This window comes from Pararge aegeria, chromosome 16 (genome assembly GCF_905163445.1).
Source record: "Pararge aegeria chromosome 16, ilParAegt1.1, whole genome shotgun sequence".
Lineage (NCBI taxonomy): Eukaryota > Metazoa > Arthropoda > Insecta > Lepidoptera > Nymphalidae > Pararge > Pararge aegeria.
This window is the reverse complement of record NC_053195.1, coordinates 12,228,530-12,250,284: the sequence shown is the minus strand read 5'-3', so window position 1 is coordinate 12,250,284 and position 21,755 is coordinate 12,228,530. Positions and strand designations below refer to the sequence as shown.

The window sequence follows — 21,755 nt, the reverse complement described above, 5'->3', positions numbered from 1 at the left end:
ATCGTGAAATATAAGTGTTGCTTCGATATTAATATATTGAATGCACTATTGAATGTACTACATGGTGATTTTTCTTTCCGTCGATCATCGATGGCCCCATTAATTTATCAGATTTACAATATATTTATATTAAATATTTGATCATATGCTTCTTATACACCAAACTATTAATTTAATTTTTTTTTATTATTATTTTGTACCAGCGACAATGGACAAATTAACTGGGTCACATTTGTACGACGAAGAAAAGTAGCTGTGTTAATATTGTCAAATATTTATTAGTTTTACGACATTACTGTTATGAATAGATTGAGAGCAAGTGAACTATTTCTTCTCAAGTGTTTATACAAATTTTATATTGGGTTTTAATCCCACGAAATTCTCAGTAACATACCGGAGTTGGGAAATGCGAAAAGCTAATCACCAGTGCTTCAGAGAGCTCATACACTGTCGGTAATACCGGTCCATCAATAGCCTATTACGATCCACTAATGGATTAAAGGCCTCTCCTAACGGGAGATTTTGTGCACAGTTACAACGCTGGGCAGATGAGATTACCAACTCTGTGATCGCAATAGATGCTAGTAAAAGCTATGTGTGTTTTTAATTGAAGCCTCATCAAGAATCATCGTGAGGAAACCTGTACGCCTGAGGCTTTTCTATTACGTTCTGGATCCACAGTTGGTCAGCATGATGGAATGCGGCCTAAACCCTTCTTATTGTGAGAGAAGAACCGTACCCTTAGTGTATAGAGTGTGTGTGAGATTTTCTACCTACGTTTACTTATTCGTTCGCGTGAAAGTTAACTACGATTTATATGTTATCGAAAGCGCGCCATCTAGTGACAGTACGTTTCCCCAGTGTTGCAACTAGAAACTCCTTCAATCCGACTAATCCTACTAATATTATAAATGTGAAAGAGTGGATGTTTGTTACTCAATCACGCAAAAAGGCTGACCGATTTGGATGAAATTTGGCATTCATGTACCCAATGACAGGAAAAGAACATACGCCACCTTTTATCCTGATTCCTTAAATAGTACCCAAGTGAAAATTGAACATTGTTAACGAGCGAAGCTTTAGACCCAATTCTGAAGTCCACGCAGAACCTCTTGAGCTTGGGTTTTATACGCCATTGGTTGCCTGTTATGTAGCGATAAGGCCGCCAAAGCCAAAATGTATACGCTGGGTTGTGTTGTTTTTTTTTTTTTTTGGGGTGCAATAAAAGAGTATTCTTCAATTCGAAGTGAAAAAAATAGTTCATCGGCTCTCACGCTAATTTAACTACACGGTGTCTCGACCGAAGTCGATTCTCCCTCTCTTGTTTTTAACCAAAGTATTAAGTTAACCTACCTATACCGCTTTTAGTAATGCTTTGCAATCATATCTTAAAAATATTTTGTGGCTAATAGGGTTTTATTTTAATGTCGTAGGTACTTTCTACTTTAACCTGATATGATAGATTTAGGATAAGCCGCGATAAAAGCCGAATGCAGACATCAAATGATTCGAGATGGCAAAACAAAATCGCATGTCTAGATTGTTAGAATTTCCATTTTAAGAAAAAAAACTGGCTGTTAGTATAAAAGTAACTGCAAATGGAGAATAGGGCATCGGAACGTATTGTAATGACCTATACTTTTCTTATATAAAGTGTCTCTGAACTGTGTGACGCGGGGGCACCGAAAAGGCCATCCGTCTTAAATTACTGGAGAAAATATTTGAAAAATTTGCTTTATGTCACATAAGGTTCACTTTACAATGCTTTAGTTACAGTTTCTGTTCAGTTTAATTCGAAGTTCAAACTGAGGCGTCCAATCTACGTACGTACCACGTTACGACCAATTACAGATCACGCCTTTATTAGCCTGCATATATATAGCATGCTTGTAAACATGTGAACTTAACTTGTCTCGGATCCATACAAAAGCTCCAGGAATGATGTCAGTAAAATTACCTGAAGAGCATTAGTGATGCATTACGACTCGTCCCGCCTCCGTTTGCGTGGCTTTGTGACCATAAGTAAGATAAATGGAGAAACCATAAACATAAGTCAAGTTAGTTTTAAGAAAATGTGAAAAATATACCTTAACACTTCTTATTTCTTACTCGTCTCACCATGTAATCGTTACTTTTCAGGTTAACGTATGGTCGATTTTAAAAATATTAAAAACATGCATTCATACAGAAAAAGCTTGATATTTTATTTATCTTCAACACACTTCATTTGTGTTTTTATAACATACTTTAAACTAAAAAGTAATGAAAAAATTATTTACATAATGGCACAAGTTAGAAAAAGGGAGAGTACCTATACATGTGGCAGAATCTGAGACCGAATCTCCTTGAGATGGGTTTAAAGCTGTCATGTCATGTCTCGAGGACTTTTTCATGTCTAAGCTTTATGTAATAATTATTGTTATACTATGATTATAAAATTTAACCATTCCACTTCTCTCACGAGTATTTCGGTGTTTAATGTGATAATTTAAAATGGAACAAGCTTAATGTTAATAATTTAAAAGAGTTATTTTATGTTTTAATCGTTGTATTTTTAAGATAATAAATATTAAATATCTTAATATTTCTTTCATTTTTACGATCGGCTTCACTTTGTGAGTGACTGACGCGGGGTATTATGGGCGCTTCGGAACTAACATATCTTAGTTTCGTCATCATCACATCAACCTATTACCAGCCCACTACAGAGCACGGGTCTCCTCCCACAATGAGAAGGGGTTAAGGCTGTAGTCCACCACGCTGGCCCAGTGCGGATTGGTGGACTCCACACACCTTTAAGAACATTATGTAGAACTCTCAGGCATGCAGGTTTCTTCACGATGTTTTTCTTCACCGTTGATGCAAGTTATATTTTAATTACTTAAAACGCACATAACTTGGAAAACTTATAGGTGTGATTCGAACTCGGCCACCAGGAAGTGAAGTCGAGCAATGCGTTATCACTGGTTCGTTTTTAAAGTTTACGTTCAAGATATTGTGCATTTATCACCATCATGATGATCAACCACAGGAAGACCACTGGAAATCATTAGTCTTGTTTAGGGATTTGGGTTGAAAAAGGTAAAGATCATGATGCAGCGGACGAGAAAAAAGGAGAGGTACAATCAAAAAAGTTTTATTATATCTTTATATAATATATTTATTTATCAATTTCTGTATCCACAACAGATATATAAGTGTGGACTTGGCAAATACTATATTCATGAGAATATTTACACTTGTAGTAGAAAATACAGAGATATCAAATATTATTAGGCGTAACGAAGATTCCAATTTCATAAAGCACCGTTCACACTTTCCAATTTATATTTAACAAAATAAACTAAATCAGAAAAATATACAATAACAAAATAGGTTTAATTCCGTCTTAAAAATATTTTCTTGTGATGAAAAAAATATATAATATGGTATGTTTAGATTATTTTACAAAACGTAAAGAGTGTGCTTTCCCGTTCTTTCATACTAGCGCAAACTAAACTTGTTCGATTTTAACTCCTAAGGAATGTAAATAAAAACAAGAAGCCATTATGATACAGAAATTATAAATACACTTAAACACTGTACATAAGCTAGTTATGCTGCTGTTATTCATTACACGAAAAAATAAATTATGCTTTCTTAATAATAAATTAAGTTCTGAATTGAATTATATAAGGAATTCGAAAAGGGACAATACAAAATGACGAATAGAGTATTCCGTAGAAATATCAAATATATTAAAAAGTTGTAGAGAGCATTGACGATAGTGGGCTTGACCCATGGCTAGAAAACATTGGGTCATTTATGAGAAAGATTATACTGAAAGATATTATGGCAGTTTTATAAAAGTACTTAATGACGTTTATAAAATATCATTCTGGAAATTGATTGGCAGCAGTTTCAGGTACCCGGAGTTATTTTTAACTTAAGACTCTCATGTCATAAATGATCAAGGTCCTGAAATCCAACTTGTGAGTTTGCAGGTAGTATATAATGTACCTAAAAAACTCTTTCTTACAGTTTTAATACAATAAAACCTATTTGGAAATAGAAAAAAATGTGTCGTTCTGAAAACTTCCGCCTTTTTTTTATGTACGTATATTTATTTTATACGAGAGAAGAAAGAAAAAGAGATAAATAACCACTAACGCCAATCTCTCCCAATAGTATATTAGTTGTCGTAGTCTTAAGAAAGTAAAACCTCCTAATTCCTATTTTCCTTGTTAATTAAGTTAATGTTTTAACATCATAACAACATCCGAAATACAACCTCAACACAATAAGTATTTATGTAAAAAAATAATAATATATTAACAGTCGGGCAAACGAAATGCACTGGATTAGATTATAAGGGCTGCCACACACCGGAAAGTAAAAAAAAATATCAAAGTTGACATAATAATTATGCCCCACCCACATAGGTGCGAAGGATGGTAGCTGATGGTGGCAAGTGCAAACGCTCGCCAAGAGTTTAGCCCCAAATGTCTGTTCCGAATTTTCGGTGCTTCGATCTTGTATTATGGAATCATTCTGTAAAGCCAGTTGTTCTTTGGCCGCCACCTATTCTTTTATATCAAATTCGACAAAATCGAAAAATCGACGCAGTCAAACTTACAAAGAAAGATGGCGATACTTGTGCGGGGACAACTGGCATAATGAATTATAGATTCGGAAAGATTTATTTGTTGGCGTCACTGATCGTTCGTTATACCGGCCAGAAGTTAGCACCTTATTGGGAGGGGTAATATAAGTTTAGTGTGTACTATGTGAGACATTGTCAACAGTGTGTGTGGTCCTTAGCAGTAATTAATTAAATCTACGAAGACTATGCTATGGAAATAAAGCGGCACTACGCTTATAACTCGTCCCTTGGCGCGGCTTCGTCGTCCTCATCATCTTCGCTCTGGAATTAAACACAAGATAATTAAAAAACGATTAAGTATAGACACAGAGTAAGGATTACTTCAAAGGGTAAAACACTGAGTGCATTGAAATAAGGACCGTATTACTAAGGCCTAAAGTAGACAATTGTACTAATATTGACACACGAGTTAAGGCACAGAGTAAGTATAGTTAATTAAATCCGAGCGATACTCTGACTGCATTGAAAACAATACCGTATTACTAAAGCCACAAAGTAGACAATTGTATGAATACCGACAAAATTGGACATACACATTTATTAGTAATACGGTTCTATCACGGCTATACTCTCAGGGGACCGGCAGGGTGATTACGTATCTCGCGACAGGCTTTCGTCAGGCGTAAATCTGGCAATCACTGCTGTCAAACGTTACTTTTTTTTTACAGCAGTAGAATAGCATAAATGGCCAAAATCCACCTCTTACACGACTTGTATATGAATTTTAGGGTAGGCAGTGCTTTTGTGCATGTATGAAGTGCACGCCACTGGTCGAGTCTAAAACCCTTCTCATTTTGGGAGGAGATCTATGCCCCTGCAGTGGGCCCGTAATGGGTTGTTATGATAATGATTAGGGCATTATTCCGTTCTGCCTGAACTGATCCTATGGATAGTCATACTCCCAACTAGGGTAAGGACTCTTTCTCACCCCAGTATAAAAAAAGAGTGGCCTTTATTCTCTCGCATTCGCATATTCTCTCTTCTAGATATTCTATTCGTTGACAAGGACGTTGTTATTAGCAATTTAAAATAACTCACCACAGTGGGTACAGGCTCGGCGCCCTCTCCGTCGCTCTCCACGAACTTGGTGAGTGCGGCCAGAGTTCTCTCGCCGTTGTACTCGCGGACCTGCGTTCAAAAATAAATAAACATTATCAACAGCTTTTTAAAAACTTAGGACCTAAGCTCTTATCGATGTAGCTATCTCTAACATCTTTCCACCCTGTAAAGCTTAAGTTTTATCATGCCTTATTAAACATGACTAAGCTGACCAATAATTTGCCTTCCTATGATTTCTTTACTATCATTAAAATTTCTCTTTGCACCAACTCGTGTTAGTTCTTATTATATTTTATTTCCATTTTTTTAAGCCCATCAGCCATTATCAACGGCTGACTAGTATCGGATTGCTGGGAACAGGTATCCTCTTCTCTCTCTCTCTCATCCTCACGTAAACTTGGGGGATGAGAGAGAGAGATCGTCTCAAACACTGCACCAATTTTAATGAAATTTAATAGGGATACTTAGCATCCTGGAGATTGCCGTAGGATACGGCGATATTTTATCCCGGAAGAGCATCCGAGAATGTTTATTGTGATACTGGTGATTATTTGAAAAACACAGGACTCCTTTAAGTCCGGAAAAACTAAACTTTCCCTCGGGATTACTAAGAAACCGAACAAAATTAGAATTTAGTTAATGTATGAGTACATTAAGTGTTATCAGAACGAAACAAATTTATTGACTCCGCGAATATAAAGCATTATTTTAATAGTAAATTTATAATAACACTTCTGATAACTGATACGCTTATCGCTTAGATGTTAGGAGTCATTAAATAGTGATTTAAACTTATTATCGCTATTAAAATATCTCGAATCTGTGCTACAAAATCAATCAGACTAATGTAAAATTCAATTAAAACATGTCACGATACGGTTGTGAGGTGACAACAAGTCTTGACTGACCTAAATGTTATAGATGGATGTGTCCTTGTTGTACTCAAGCCTATTATCTATGGCGTACATTTTGGCAGCATCGTAATATCGTTAAATAAAATGTCATCTTTTCCGTCTTCCATCATATATAATCCGTGCGGAATGATTTGGGATTAGAGTGAGGAAGTGACCTTGACGGGTTGAAAGTACGTTCATAGGTTTTTAAACCCAAAATCATTCAAGCTTTCAATCCAAAACCGTATAAGATACAGGTTTTGTCCTCGATATGACCTGGTTAAATCTATTTTGGTGTATGCCCGCCCGCTGCCGCAGAGATGACGCTGTACTATCAAACATTAGCCTGTAACAGTCCATAGCTGGACTAAAAGCCCATCCAGCAAGGTTTGGCTATAATCACCACGGACAGACGGGTTGGTTATCGCTGCAGATGATAAGTGTTTTGATCTGCCGTTACCACACAGCATGGTTGTCTTGAGAGAAGTTCACCTTCTGATTTGCCGTCACCGCACAGTACTGAACCCTGTCTTTAAGAAAAGTGTAGCCAGTCGGCTTAACATACCTGGTTGTCCTTGAGGTATAGCTTGATGGTGGGGAAGGAGGTGACCTTGGTGTGCTCCAACTCGTTGGCAGTGGCATCGATCTTGGCAATGACTACATCATCGTCCTTCTCGAAGTGCTCAGCCAATTTATCGTAGATGGGCACCAGTTGCTTGCAGTGGCCGCACCTGTTGGAAGCGGGTCGGTCAGTATGCTACTCTAAAATAAAGCTGGCGACTTTATCATCAACATCAATAGCCTATATAAGCAATACATTAGTTTACCATTATTGTAAGATAATTTTGATAACTTAAACCTAAGGCTAGGTGTCCACCAATTCGTAAAGGGCCAAAGTGGTGGACTGTCGTTTCAGTCAATGGTCTTCTCGCGAAAAGCTTTGACCAACATCTTAAGAAGCTTTCGCTTGGTTTTTGGATCAAGGGTCGGATACAAACGAAAGGCAGTAATCCTTGAAACAGCGCGTATTGTGAGGAGGTTCCTTACTCTAGAGCCCTGACCGCCGGTTGCTTGGGCATTCAAAAGCCACGCCAACTTTTAAGTGTTTTTTTTAAGCATTGTTAATTAAAAAAAAAATGAAAATCAATAAATTATAGAAATAAATATACTACAACAATATACACATCGCCATCTAGCCGCAAGGAAAACGTAGGTTTTGTTATGGGTACTAAGATAAACACCCGGACTGCAAAACATTAATTTTCATCAAATAGTCGAACCCACAGCCTTGGAATCAAAAAGCAGGTTCGCTGATCACTGCGCCAATCGGCCGTCTAAAATTTTAATAAATTTTGCATGGCATTCGAGGCGATGCGACGCGTTGGGTACGGGTATACTGTGTAGAATATCGAATGAAATTTTGTATGCAGCAAAAGAAGGCCGCTAGCTGTTTATATTATAACAAAAATTTATTTGAAAAGTGAAATTTGAAATTCCACACGTGTTTGATACGAAGACTCTATAAAGGTAACAATTTAAGTAGAATCGTATTAAATTATACGTCTTTATCGCAATATGAAGCTATTTACTCAAGTGCGTCCTGAAATAAATTCATTAGGACGTATTCAACGACCCGTATTATGTCGTCATGAAATTGCTCAATGGCTTGACAACTCCATTATGTAAATACATAAATCGTATTAATACAGACGCAAAATTCTTGTTGCCACTTGACTCCCAATGGCTGACGTAATGTTATGCCATAGACATTATCTTTACTTGAATAATTCGTATAGCAACCAGAAGCGCTGATAGCCCAGTGGGTAGGACATCGAGTTCACTTTCGGGGGTGGCGAGTTCGAATCCCAGCACGCACCTCGAACTTTTCTTAGTTGCGTTTTATGCAATTAAAATATCACTTGCTTCGAAGGTGAAGGAAAACATCGTGAGGAAACCTGTATACCTGAGTCAGTGGCGTGCACTTCGTATATGTGCTAAAGCTCTGCCAACCCTAACATTTTTGTATAACTCATGAATGCGAAAGATTTTCCATTTTATACCATCTTTCTTCTTTATGCATACCCTGGTCAAAAACTCTGTGCACGCCACTGCTGAGAGTTCTCCATAATGTTCTCAAAGGAGTTGAAGTCCACCAATCCGCACTGGGCCAGCGTGGTGGACTACGGCCTTAACCTTTTCTCATTGTGAGAGGAGATCCGTGCCCTGTAGTCGGCCGGTAATAATGGGTTTATATGATGATGTTGATAGCGACCAAAGCATTATTATCCCGGATAAGCTGCAGGTAAAAGTTACCCAAGAGATTTAAAAAAAAAAATCTATAAGTAAAATTAATAAATAAACTACGACAATACACAAAATATATACTTTAAATTATTTTACTATTTAATAATTGTACACTTTACGTTAAATTTTTATTTACAATTTTTCTATGTGTTTACGTGGTGTACAATATAAGTTTATTCGTTTATTCATTCATTCATGCAAACATTTTTCCATCTCGGCCCAAATTAAGCGTAGCTTGTGCTGTGGGTACTAAGATGGCTGATGAATATTTGTATGACATACACATAAATACTTATAATATACAGACAAACACCCAGATCCTGAAAACCTTTATCATCATCACCTTGTTTCCTCACCACTATTTCACCATCGCACCGCAATACTACGAGCGCGTTTTCAAACCTATGTCATCAATATCGCAAAAACTAGCACAGTTTTGCATCATCTTCTCATATACGCATGCATCGAACATCCTTCCGTTCTTTTTTCCGATTTTTAATAAATGAGCACTTTTATAACGAGAATGATAAGGCACATTTTATATACACGAGCCTATATTTAATTGAAATTAAAAATAAAAAACATCCGAACATAAAACCTCGTTCTTTGTTAAAGTCCTATAAAAAAAAGTTATATAGACTCACCATGGAGCATAGAACTCGACTAGGACCTTCTTGCTGCTGTCGAACACAACGTCGTCGAAGTTAGTGGCCACAAGGACCTTCACTGGTTTAGCTGCCCAGTCCTCAGGCAGGTCTTCGCTCAGCAGATGTTGTTTCAGGGTACCCGCGAAGAATGATTGAATAAATTCCTGTAAACAATACTCTTGTCAGGTATAATTCAAATTCAAAATTTCTTTATTCATGTAGGCCTATCACAGGCACTCATGAAGCGTTCATACATACGTGATAACTTCGTACGCCAACTTAAACCTAAAGCTACGAGGGTTCCAAACGCGCCCTGGTCTAAGAAGAGCCCACAACAAACTTAGCCAGGTAATTTTTTTTTTGTTATCACCATCTCACAGTTTATTTATATTAACCTATGGAAGCTAGAGCAATTCACACCCAAGGTTTTTTTTCGTTCAAGTAATCCTTAATATTTAAAAGTTGTTTAAGAAATGCGCCTTATTTATATAAGCACTTTTAAAACGTCAAGTATGTTTGTAGTGACGCTACCACCGCTTTGGAAGGCAGATTACAGAGAAGAAGAAGAGAGAGAGATTTTTTGTCTGGTGGGAGGCTTCGGCCGTGGCTAGTACCGACAAAGAAGTGTAAGTAACCGATTTAGCGATCCGGTACTATGTCGCGTAGAAACCAATAAGTATACAATTTGGGTCTCTTGATTTTGTGGAACGTAAACAAATAACTTGTTAGGCGTTTTTATTGCTGTACTAGCTGTTGCCCGCGACTTCGTCCGCTTTTGTTTTTGTTTTTCGAAAGACATGTGCCTCATAAATGTGGCAGCACTTTATGTATTTAGGATAGCTAAGCCTGGTGTAAAATCGTCAAACACCTTCGTCCCGTCTCCCAAGCGAACTGAGCTTAATTTCGGGATAAAAAGCATCCTATATTACTTTTAATACCTTCAGGAATGTGTACAAAGTTTCGTGATGATCGGTTTAGTAGTTTTTGCATGAAAGCGTAACAAACAAACTTACATTCACATTTATAATATTAGTAGGGATTATATATTATATATTTATAGTAGAATTATTCACATTTATAATATTAGAATTAATGTTTTTAACACAAAATTACGAAATTATCGTTACAGCACCTAATGTTTACTATAACTTTTTTAGAAGACTGCATCCAAGATAAGCGGCGAGCGTTATCGAAGGGAATATATATTTTAAATATAATTTGCAATTTATGTAAGCAAAACCGTAAATTTGAGCAGAAATATAGTTCAACGGGTACATACCACGATAATATTTTTGGATTTGTCGATACACATCCAAAAATATTATCGTGGAATCGTAATTTACGACCCAGCGGGAATGCGTATGTCAAGTTGGATGTCCCAACATAACATCTCGTCGTGACCTCGATCCATGCAACTGTGTCGAAATATCCAAAAATATGTAGTGGTATTATGTACCCGTTGAACTATATTTAAGAAATGTAGATTAACCACGCAAAATCTTAGTTTAAAATCTTTAATTTCAGCAGAAATTTGTTATTTTTTTTTAATTAGTAGATACTTCCGAACATCATAGGATAGTTTTGCAAAAATCAGTTTTCAGTCAGTCAGTTAAGAATAGCCATTGCAATTTTACAATAACATTCAGTGTTATCGACATACAAGCACGATTAGGATCGCTAATTCACGCGCGAAGGCAAACGTCCAATTACCACCAGCGTCAAAGTGTGCATAAAAGCCATGCTAATGTGATAACTGATAAAGTTCTGCCACTTTTACGAACTCTGCTGCATTCGCTTGGAAAATATAAAATGAGCCATGACTTTTTAGCGAATTGATAACATGAAACATAATTCATACTTTTAAGTTTATTATAAAACTAGCGACCCGTCCCAGCTTTCCACGCATGTAAACCACGACACACATTGATTTTCATACAACGCCGGCCGCTGCTCGCGTTAAGTTACCCGGCTAAGTTTGTTGTGGGCTTCTTCTTTGACCAGGGCGCGTTTGGGACCCTCGTAGCTTTAGTTTTAAGTTTACGAATATAGTTATCGCCATCACTACTCACTGCTATGTACACATATTGTATATAACCAACGCATCAAAAGTGTCATCTATGTACCTATTTGAATAAATAAATATTTGGCATATTCAATTTATCTCGAGGGTTCTCAAAAAATGGCAGCAAATTTCCAAGCGTGTTTGGAGAAAAATAACTTACCTCAACGGCGTTTGCGCTCAGCTCGTTGTTAGCGGGCTTGTACTTTGCCATGTCTTGTTCCAGGGCTATGAGGCGAGCGGATGGCACTTCCTCTTTCTTCATGCCGAAGAACTCAAGGATTCTGTTCAAAGATATAACCCATTACTTTCATGTTCAAACAAACTATCACTAATGTTCAAGACAACAAAGTTACAGAGTAAATCGAAAATATCTTTATTCAAGTCGGCCATACTATCTATGGTTTGTCTAATTAAGGATCAAAATTCGTCAAGCTTCGTATTTTTTAAATATTAATACAAATAATGTCGTACTTCATTGATAGGTACCGCCCAGTTCGGCCAATCGTTATTCGATTATATTCATCATAATATATAGAAATATGGACCTTTGAAAAAGTAGATCGAAACTGCAACGTTTCCTACTAGATGACGCTACAGTCGCTATAAGACTGATGTGAAAGGCATATACTAATTTCGGCATCGACGGTAGGATAGAGCCGTAGCTTAATTGGTGAAAGCGCTCAGGCCGCGATTGCCCGAGACTAGCATGTTCAAATCCTCACAGATTCTCTCCTTGAGCTGTCAAAACAATTATCATCCTAAATTAAAAATAGCATTGTAAGTCTGAATTCTGTAAAAGCAGATTCTGCAGTTTATTTGACACCAAATGTAACGAGCCACTTGAATGGAATTTGGTGGAAAATCGCCACCAATTTAATCCTACATAAAAATTTGAACAAAATAATGAAGTAATTTGTAATAACAGTTTGAATGTCATTTGATAGCAACTCTCCACAGTGGTTAGCTAATTTTGATCTATTGACATACAGGATTGCTCTGCACGTATGCCGTCACCACACGGCGCGACAAAAACAAAGTGACAGAAGCCATTTCAGAATATTCGCAGGAGACAAAAATGATATCCCCTGAAAAGGTATTCAATTAACGTGTCCAACAGCCAAAGCACGGAAAAAGTTAATAGATGAACTTTACTCCCGTTTAACAAGTCCTTAGGAAGTTATTGGCCAACGTGACGGCCGAAGGTTATTATTATGAAAAAAAAAAAAATACCTCGGAGTTGATAAAACTGTGGGAAAAGATCCCCGGCGAGAAAAATTTCTCCTGCCCATGCTAGCCGTGGTAATAATACATGTCAGCGGGCACGTTTATATGTAAAAATTATTGGAACACGATTTAAAAAGAAATATTACCTCTGGTGATCATCTTCATCGGTGTCGATGGCGACGGACATGATCTTGTCGCGGTAGGTCTTGGCAACGGGCTTCAGGTCGTCGAGGTACTTCTCGAAGTCGCCATTTTTCTATGAACAACATGGATATGCTATAAAACTTCCAACAGGTTGGCTGAATCTATGAAACCGGTATACGCTTAATAGTAGGTACACGCAAGTGAGGCGCAATTTGGGTATGAAGTTCTTAAGGCTATAAGGCTTTGTCACCTTTGACGACCTCTCTGGATTTAAGTAGCGATACGATTACATTTTTTTTTTCGAAAAAATAGAAATCTTTACGAATATACAGTAAGTATTTTTTATATTTCCCGTAATTTTAAAACATAACTAAGAAAACGCCCTTCAAATTTTCTTCACAACGTGTAATTTTTTTCTATCGAGAAAATTTTACTTAATCGTGTTTATTTCTTACTGTGATAAACTACATAGTACCTGTATAGAAGGTATTATAAGAGCTTATAGATCCCTCCACTCAGTATGTACCTACTCGAAAGAATGTCGTAGCGTGTAGGAAATTCTTGATGCCATGTAAAATTATGAAGGACCTAATTGTGTTTTTTGTTTATTCTTAAAATCGATTTCATTTTCTTAGGAGGCAATTTTTTTGTTCACTTTGTACAGTACAAAAACAGAAGTGACGAGATTTGAAAAGCCGACGAAATCTAAGCGTCCGAATTAACGAGACTTCGTATTATTTAATATATATTATTATTTAATATGTACGTAGGCTTGGTAGGTCAATGTACTTTGAACGGGTTGATTACCCTTTATCTTTATAGATAAAGGGTAATCAAACATGGTAGCGTCCAAATTAGTCATAATGAATAAAACAGACTTCCGTTTATATAACTTTGGTATAAACTATTTGAAATTATCCTATATCTATTATATTTGTGCTCAGATAAGGTTTTGCTAGTTATATTTATCTATGTAGGGTATAATAAAAATCTAAATTCGTAAAATCGCGTTTTTCTAAAGATTATTAAACACGATTTTACGTAGGGAAAATAAACAATAATATTGCAGATTGTTTAAAATTAGGTGTCGAACTACGTGCATTTTTATCTAAATGACAGATCTTGCAGTTTACATATTGTATTGTTTAACTTTCGTATCTTGGTAAGTGCTCTTAAAGATTGGGATAAAATTTATATTTAGCCCGACAAAACCCGATATTACAAAAAAAAAAAAAAAAAAATGTCGAATTAAGTAGCGAACTAATAATAAACTATTAATAATATATAGTAACTTACCTACTATCTGAAATAAGGAAATAGAATGGGAGGTCATGGGTTGTGTCCTCGGCGGGGGATTTGGGAATTTTCAGATAGCTGTCATACCCCTAAGAGGTCAGCCCCTAACTTAGACTGCATCAACACTACTAAAAAGTAGGTTAATTTAAAATTAACCCACTTTTTTTACTTCAAAAAAAGTAGTTTATAGTTTGTAAAAGTAAAAAGAAAAGTAGCATATGCAATGTATGTAAAAGTAAAAACTCCGAATACAACAATCTTTGCACTCGATACAATCTACTTAAAAGTTTTGTACGTAACTGTAAAAACGCGACCTACAATCGAAAGCTCGGATAACTGTAGCTCAATGTGAATGTATGGATAGAGCTGAGACCAGACACTTGATATATGTGAGGTTACTTTCACATGTCAGCATTGTGCGGCTTAGACCGGTCGCACACTGGCTACTGTCGCGTGGACTACCTACGAATTGCCGAAACAAACATCAAACGCATTTAAATGTTGGATAGAACACTGAGAAAAAAATCCTGGACCTTATATACATTAGAAAACAAAACTCTATTACGCTTGTAGCCGCTACCATGTTGTTACATAAATTTCATTAAGTAGCCGGTATACTAACATCGAGCCACGTAATTTACATGACTTTACTCCATAAAGACGAGAAAAGCATGGTGCATTCTACGTATGTAGTTATGCACATACATGTAAAGTATTGGACTGACTTAAAATAATAAGAGACGTAGGTACGTGTAAAGTCCGTAAATGTTAAATCTGGCCATGGAGTGTAATGTTGTTGTCTACTTCGGTACGTATTTCCGTGGTGATGAAATTGCATGGGAAAAAACAAAACCGCAATTTTAAAAAATCAGAGAAAACAAACTTGTGACGTAATAAATAATGCTATAATCATAATCATAAAAATAATGAGGCCGTCCCGTTTTAAACTAAATAAGTAATAGTAATACGAAATTTCAAACGTCGCAAAATTAAATGGCTGTACTTTTAGTCGCTCAGACGGTAGGCAATGTGCGATCAAGCTTATGAATCTCAGCGATATTCTAGTACCTTATCAGATTTAGAATTACAATGAAAAGCGATATCGAATGAACGTCGAGGTTATTCTTAATACCCACTGATGAGTTACCGTTATACAAATTTATTCACCGCATATTTCGATGTCTCATAAAACTAGTTACTAGGCCGCTTATAACATACGCTATATTAATACAAGCCTTTATTTAACTTGCATCGAATGTGTTTGGTATACTAGCCGCTTAAAGGTCAGATTTACTTTCAAGGCTGCCTCGGTAGAACACTGTAAATCCTCTTTACGTTTAACCAAAAAGGTTCCTCGAAATAAGTTCAGTCTACCGCGAATTAATAAAAATGGCAAATAAATGTTCAGCCGTTTCGATACAGTGACATTCGAAAAAAACAAAATTATCGTGAGATTAAAAAGGAGCAGTTTTTCCAAACAAGCAGACTATATACATTAGTAGCTAAGTAAATTTGAATAAAATTGTTTTAGACGGCCGATTGGCGCAGTTTGCAGCGACCCTGCTTTCTGAGGGTTCGATTCCCACTACTGGAACATATTTGTGTGATGAGCATGAATGTTTTTCAGTGTCTAGGTGTTTATATGTATATTCTAAGTATTTATTTATATTATTCATAAAAATAATTATCAGTCATCTACCCGTACCCATGACACAAGCTACGCTTACTTTGGGGCCAGGTGGCGATGTGTGTCTTGTCGTTTTATATTTATTTGTATAATTAATTTTTTCGTTTACATTTAGTTTGTTCTCGGTTATGTTATCTGACAGAGATCGCTACTTAATGATAAGGATGCCTTTTGTATTCTATCGATCTTTGTATTTTTTCCCCCTAAACTTTTAGTGTGTGGGGTGTGGTAAAGATTATGTGATCGGAACTTCATACAGTATAATTAACAACCTACCAATTTTAAAAAGCTAAAATGAACGAAAGAAGTGCGGTAGATTATGAAAATAAATGTTAACGGCGTTTTTAATGCATCTGCAAATTATTAACATAACAAACTGGTTTTAAAAATGAATACTGGATCGTTTTGCGCATTAAGTTTAAAACTTAAACCAGTTTTTTAGTTGCGAATATAGACAAATGGGTAGAATAGACAATTTGTGGTGACATGGTATCACGTAAACCTGTAATTAATTAATAAAAACTTGTTTAAACACTAGTTACAATCATTTTTATAATCACAATACACATAAAAACAACATAATTTTGCTTATAAATATTCGATGGGTTGACTAAAAACTTCAGTCTTAAATAAAGACTCATAGATGCATTTGGTTTCGTTTAGACTTTTCTTTTTTAATTTGAATCTATAAAAACTAAAATTTTTGTGTTCAAAATACATAAATGAGTTTTACCTATTGAATGTAAAAATAATAATGAATATTATGATCCAGGGGCGAACATTTTTGTCCAGAAAGAGTTGGTAATCTCTTGCTTAGACTGGTGTAAATGTAGCTTCTAAATTAAAAATTTCGACGATTAAAAATTTAAGACGATTTATTATATAGCTTATATTTTAGAGGTTTTTGTGAAGGACTGAAATCTCACATAAGTAATTATGCAGTCTAAGATTATAATCAGCTGCCTAAATCTGTACCTAACTTCCCATTTATAAAACCACAGCGCTAAAAATGTGCCAGGGAGGTCGCCAAAAAAACTTCTTAAATTCCTACTACAATCTATTCCGATTCACGTTTTAAATTACCTTAGTTTTAACCTTACCTTGGACAGGAACAACAGCAAGTGGTATTTGATCTGTCCGCCGAAGATCTTGGATGCGGTCTCGTGTGAGAACTCAACAATGGTGGGCATGCTCTGCACGAACACCCAAGTCTTCAATAGGTCCTCGGAGATCTCGGCGCCGTCATACTTGACACGCGGCTCCTCGAACTGTGTGCAAAAAAATAAAATTGTATTTTATCGAAATGGACATAGATCGATAATTATATGATATGTGGACAGACAGAAGGCATTGAAAGAGTCGCAAAGTCCCTTGACTCGGAACAAGACTGGAATTTGTAAATCTCTATACAAAAAAATGACCAGCCATGGACATCCATTAGTTAATGTTAAGATTGTTGTATAAAGCGATTTACACATGACATGTAATTCAATAGTATGTTTCCGATAACAGTAGTACAATACTGGCATAAGACAACATATATGCTTCATATAATCAACTGTTTCATGCCTACATTAATAGTATAATGTAGTATAATGTATTGTGAAACAAATAATTTTAATAAGAAATAATCAATGGTGTTTGAGTAGTAAAAGAAATGGTAAGTACCGATCAAAAACCTTGAATGTATAGATGTATTATATAGGTTTACTAATGAATAATTTTTTAATGCTTTACTGTCAATGTTCATATAATTAAATCTCACCTCTTTTGAAGTCTGTGTAATATTATTGACAGACTTCAATGAAGGAGAATGTATTTTATTTATTTATATGATTTTAATAAATTTTTCTTTTTGTCCTATTGAAGATTTTTATTTCTTAGAATCAACATAAGCTTTCCACTTAAAATTTTAGCACTCAATTGAGTAGAAATACTTAATTTAGAGAATAATCATTTCTTCTTTCTTTTAAAATGTAATACTTAGAATATACTTATAAACACCCAGCACTGACAAACGTTCATGCTCATCACACAAACATTTTCCAGTTGTGGGAATCGAACCCACGGCCCAAGGGCTCAGAAAGCAGGGTTGCTGCAAACTGCGCCAATCGGCCGTCAAAATGTTTTTATTATTAAGATATATACTATACTAGCTTCTTATACCTGCCCACACTTTCCTCAGTGTGATATAATTTCCTGTTACCATGTGGATCTTGGATTATGTTTTGGTATAGCAAATATAGATTTTTGTCCACAAACAAGATATTAATTCTCAACTAACCAGCAATTTTATTTCAAAGAATTTTGTAATATATATATATATTATTATGTTAACTTAAAGCTCAAAGAAAGAAGGAAGTAATGGATATATTCAACTCTTATAAAACATTAATATTTAATAATATTTTGACAATGTATTTTCATCGATTGTGCATGCACTATACATTCAAATGGTTGATTGTAAAATAATACAACACATTTATTTATTGTACATAAAAACTGCAAAATTAAAAGAAAAGCTAATGTGTGGCATGGGTGACCTTCTGATAAGAAAGACATTTAAATATGTCTTATCATTCCAACAAACGGAATCATTACATTTTTAATTGTACACGTATATTTTATTAAATAACACACACACATATCAGATTTGTATATGCTAGTGTGATAATGGTGGGATGGACAAATTCTTAAATTCAAAAATACTCTTACTTTATATTTAATAATTAAAACTCTAAAAGTTTATTAATAAAAATTAGTTAAATAACTTCTATTTATGTAATAATTTAACTAAAGACTAATATAACTAAAGTGATTTAAGCATGAAAATATAATATAATGGATATTACCCAAGTTTCCTATTTAATAATACCTATTGGGATAGCCCCCATATTCTGGATAGTCATTACTTACGTTCTTAAAAAGCACAATATCCTCTGGCTTAGCCTCCAGTTCCTCAATGACTTTCTCATCAGTAACAAGGGCAAATACTTGGTCGTCAACCAGGCTAGCTGTGTTCAGGAAAGCTTGAGCCTTTGCTGAGGTTTGGTCAGCAAAGAAACCAAATACAATAACAGGGTTAGCTGCAATAAGTTCTTTTGCTTGTTCTGCGGAGGCAATTTCGATTGCTGGTGGGCCAGTCTTCTTCTTCAACCATGCAACAATGTCATCAGCCTGACGACCACCTGATTTGGAAAAAGCAATCCATAAATAACTTGAGTACATAGTTGCCTATCAAATCAGATTTGGAGCTAACTATTCTTATATATTGCAGCTAAAGAAATTGTATGTTAACGTATCTCACATACCAACATTCAAATTTGATTGTAAAAATATTCCTTATTTGCTTAAATAAATGGTGTATGAAACGCCATTTATTTAAGCAAATTGTTTAAATCTATATCTTTTAAATATCTTTGACACCGGAACTTACCGGTTGACCGGTTGATAAGAATTTTATATATATATATATATATATAAAATGGTCAAACCCTGGCTAATAGTGCCATTTATGACACATTTTAAGCTGTAATGCAATAACTTTTGTATGCAAATGCATGCATGTTGGAAATGCATGTTGGACTATGTATAAGTTCTTTGATTTGATTAAATATTTGTAATAAAAACTTTCATCCACTATCCTTGCTACCCAAAACCACTGCTTGGTTCTTAAGGATAGTAGTTTTTAAAATTCCTTGAAAGGGCTATCGGTATACTGGTAGTAGACACAAGTTTATTCAATAGAAAAAACAAAAAGTTACAACAAAGTTTATTACTATAAAAACAAAAAATAATTATTATATAATGAGAATATTTTGTTTAGAGAACTTGCAGATGGAAACTTATTTTCTGTAACCTATAATATGCAACAAGCTCTATGCATAATTTGATGTATATAAATACTTTAATCACCTGAATACTTCATGGTAATTTTAAGGCAATTATAACTGAGAAAGCACTATGCTTAGTGTTGAATATGTTTATAAACATTTTCTAACACCATGTGACTGAAAATAACAGACTAATTAGTAATTTCTTTATCATACAGTTAATATACAAATCTATCTAAACAATGTATCACTTTTACTTGCATTTTTAATGACTAATGTGTAGTGCATAGGTACAATTAAAAATTCAAATTAAGCTATACTGAATCTATATTCAAAAAACATCACTTACCAGAATAGTCCACAGTGTTTCCTTTCTTGAAGAAAATGAGAGTAGGGTACCCCTTGACTTTGTAGAACTCTGCAAGATCTTGCTCCTGGGTTGCATCAACCTTAGCCAGCTTAATAGGAGAACCTTCCGCCGCCAGTTTTGTGGCAGCTTTGGCATATTCTGGCGCAAGGGACTTGCAGTGACCGCACCATGGTGCATCTGTGACAGACACATCATCATTTTCATCATCCTATTTATGGGCGACACGATTGGCCACAGAATACTTTCTTATAGGAGAAAGGGATTCGAGCTCCACCAGAGACACCCTTCAAGCTGCTAGTACCATGATTATTATCATATGTAAGTGATAATAACTGGGGTTGGCAGATTAATGTGCACGCCGAGGCAAGAGGGTGGAACGAACCTAGTTTGACCATTTCTCATCATCAGGAAATCTGCATACCCAAAAATTGTAGGAGTAATCTGAGAATCAAACCCAGGACCTCGTGATCTTTAGTGACATGCTAATCACTATATGATAAGGCACATACAAAATTTAAATTGCAATGCCGCCCGGCACATCACGTCGTTGTGAAATAACCAACAAATATCACACTTTCAACAACTATATCGGTAAACTAGAGACTAATATGGCTAAAATGTTAAATATACTTACAGAATTCAACTAAAACGAAGTCGTTTGAAGAAATAACATCATCGAAAAGGGGTTTGGTGAGTACGAGAACATTATCTTCGCTTGGAACATCGTCTCCTAGCGCGGCACCCAGTAGGGCTATCGCTACAGTAAACAACAAAGCACGCATCTTCAATTTGCGAAGGTTCTATAACAACTAGTCACTTAATGCGGAAGACGATTTTATACAAAATGCCGAAACTGCCACTTCACTCACACTTGCCCAGACTCACTTGACGTGGCAGCGTCGATCGTGTGTTTGGCGGTGATTGGTTAGTTTGTTTGTTTTTTAATTACCGAGCAGTGCATTGTTTATGGTATAGACAAGATCCCGAGGTATTTAAATTGCTATGTAGGATCTGTTTTATACAAAACTAATGATGCCCGCGAAGTTAAGAAGTTTTCGCAATGCGCGGTGCTCAGCTGTAGCAATCAAATTACTTTCTTCTTATATAAATAAAACTGGAAAATAATTGAAAGGGAATAGAAGTATTAAAAACCAAATGAACCTCAAAAGAATAAATAGGAGATTTTGCAGACAGTCTTAGAAAGCTTAACCATTTTTTTCTTATTTGGTAGAACAATTATAAATATTTTATTTGGAGTAATAACAGAAGTACTTTTAATGTACTTGTATGTACACAAACTAATACCACTAATACGATTTTTGATCCATTTCCATAATCCATTATTTTGAAGATTCTAAAAATAAAATATTTTTGGAAAGCCGTCTTGTGTACTGTTGTATGTTTGTAGACTTGATAAATAACATATTACAACAATACAACAAATAATACAACCCCAAAAAAGATAATGCGAGTTATTCTTATTTATAGACCTAAATGCTAAGTTGTGTCTTTAACTTGAAAACCCTTCCTTACTCCCTTAGTTTATAACTTTTATTTCTGTCTATCGCTTTCAGAAACTAGATTCATAATATAT

At 35.4% G+C, this 21,755-nt stretch overlaps 1 protein-coding gene across 1 annotated transcript; it reads right to left on the bottom strand.

The window, feature by feature from the left end:
• Positions 1-3,144: 3,144 nt before the first annotated feature.
• LOC120630282 (protein disulfide-isomerase) lies at positions 3,145-21,075 on the bottom strand. The gene is made up of 10 exons (XM_039899457.1): positions 20,796-21,075; positions 20,141-20,338; positions 18,875-19,146; positions 17,059-17,226; positions 12,978-13,087; positions 11,768-11,888; positions 9,543-9,709; positions 7,160-7,325; positions 5,681-5,770; positions 3,145-4,903 (listed from the first exon to the last, which is right to left on the bottom strand). The coding sequence occupies exons 1-10, from the start codon at positions 20,941-20,943 to the stop codon at positions 4,856-4,858; spliced, it is 1,488 nt and encodes a 495-aa protein (XP_039755391.1). The 5' UTR covers positions 20,944-21,075; the 3' UTR covers positions 3,145-4,855.
• Positions 21,076-21,755: the final 680 nt, after the last annotated feature.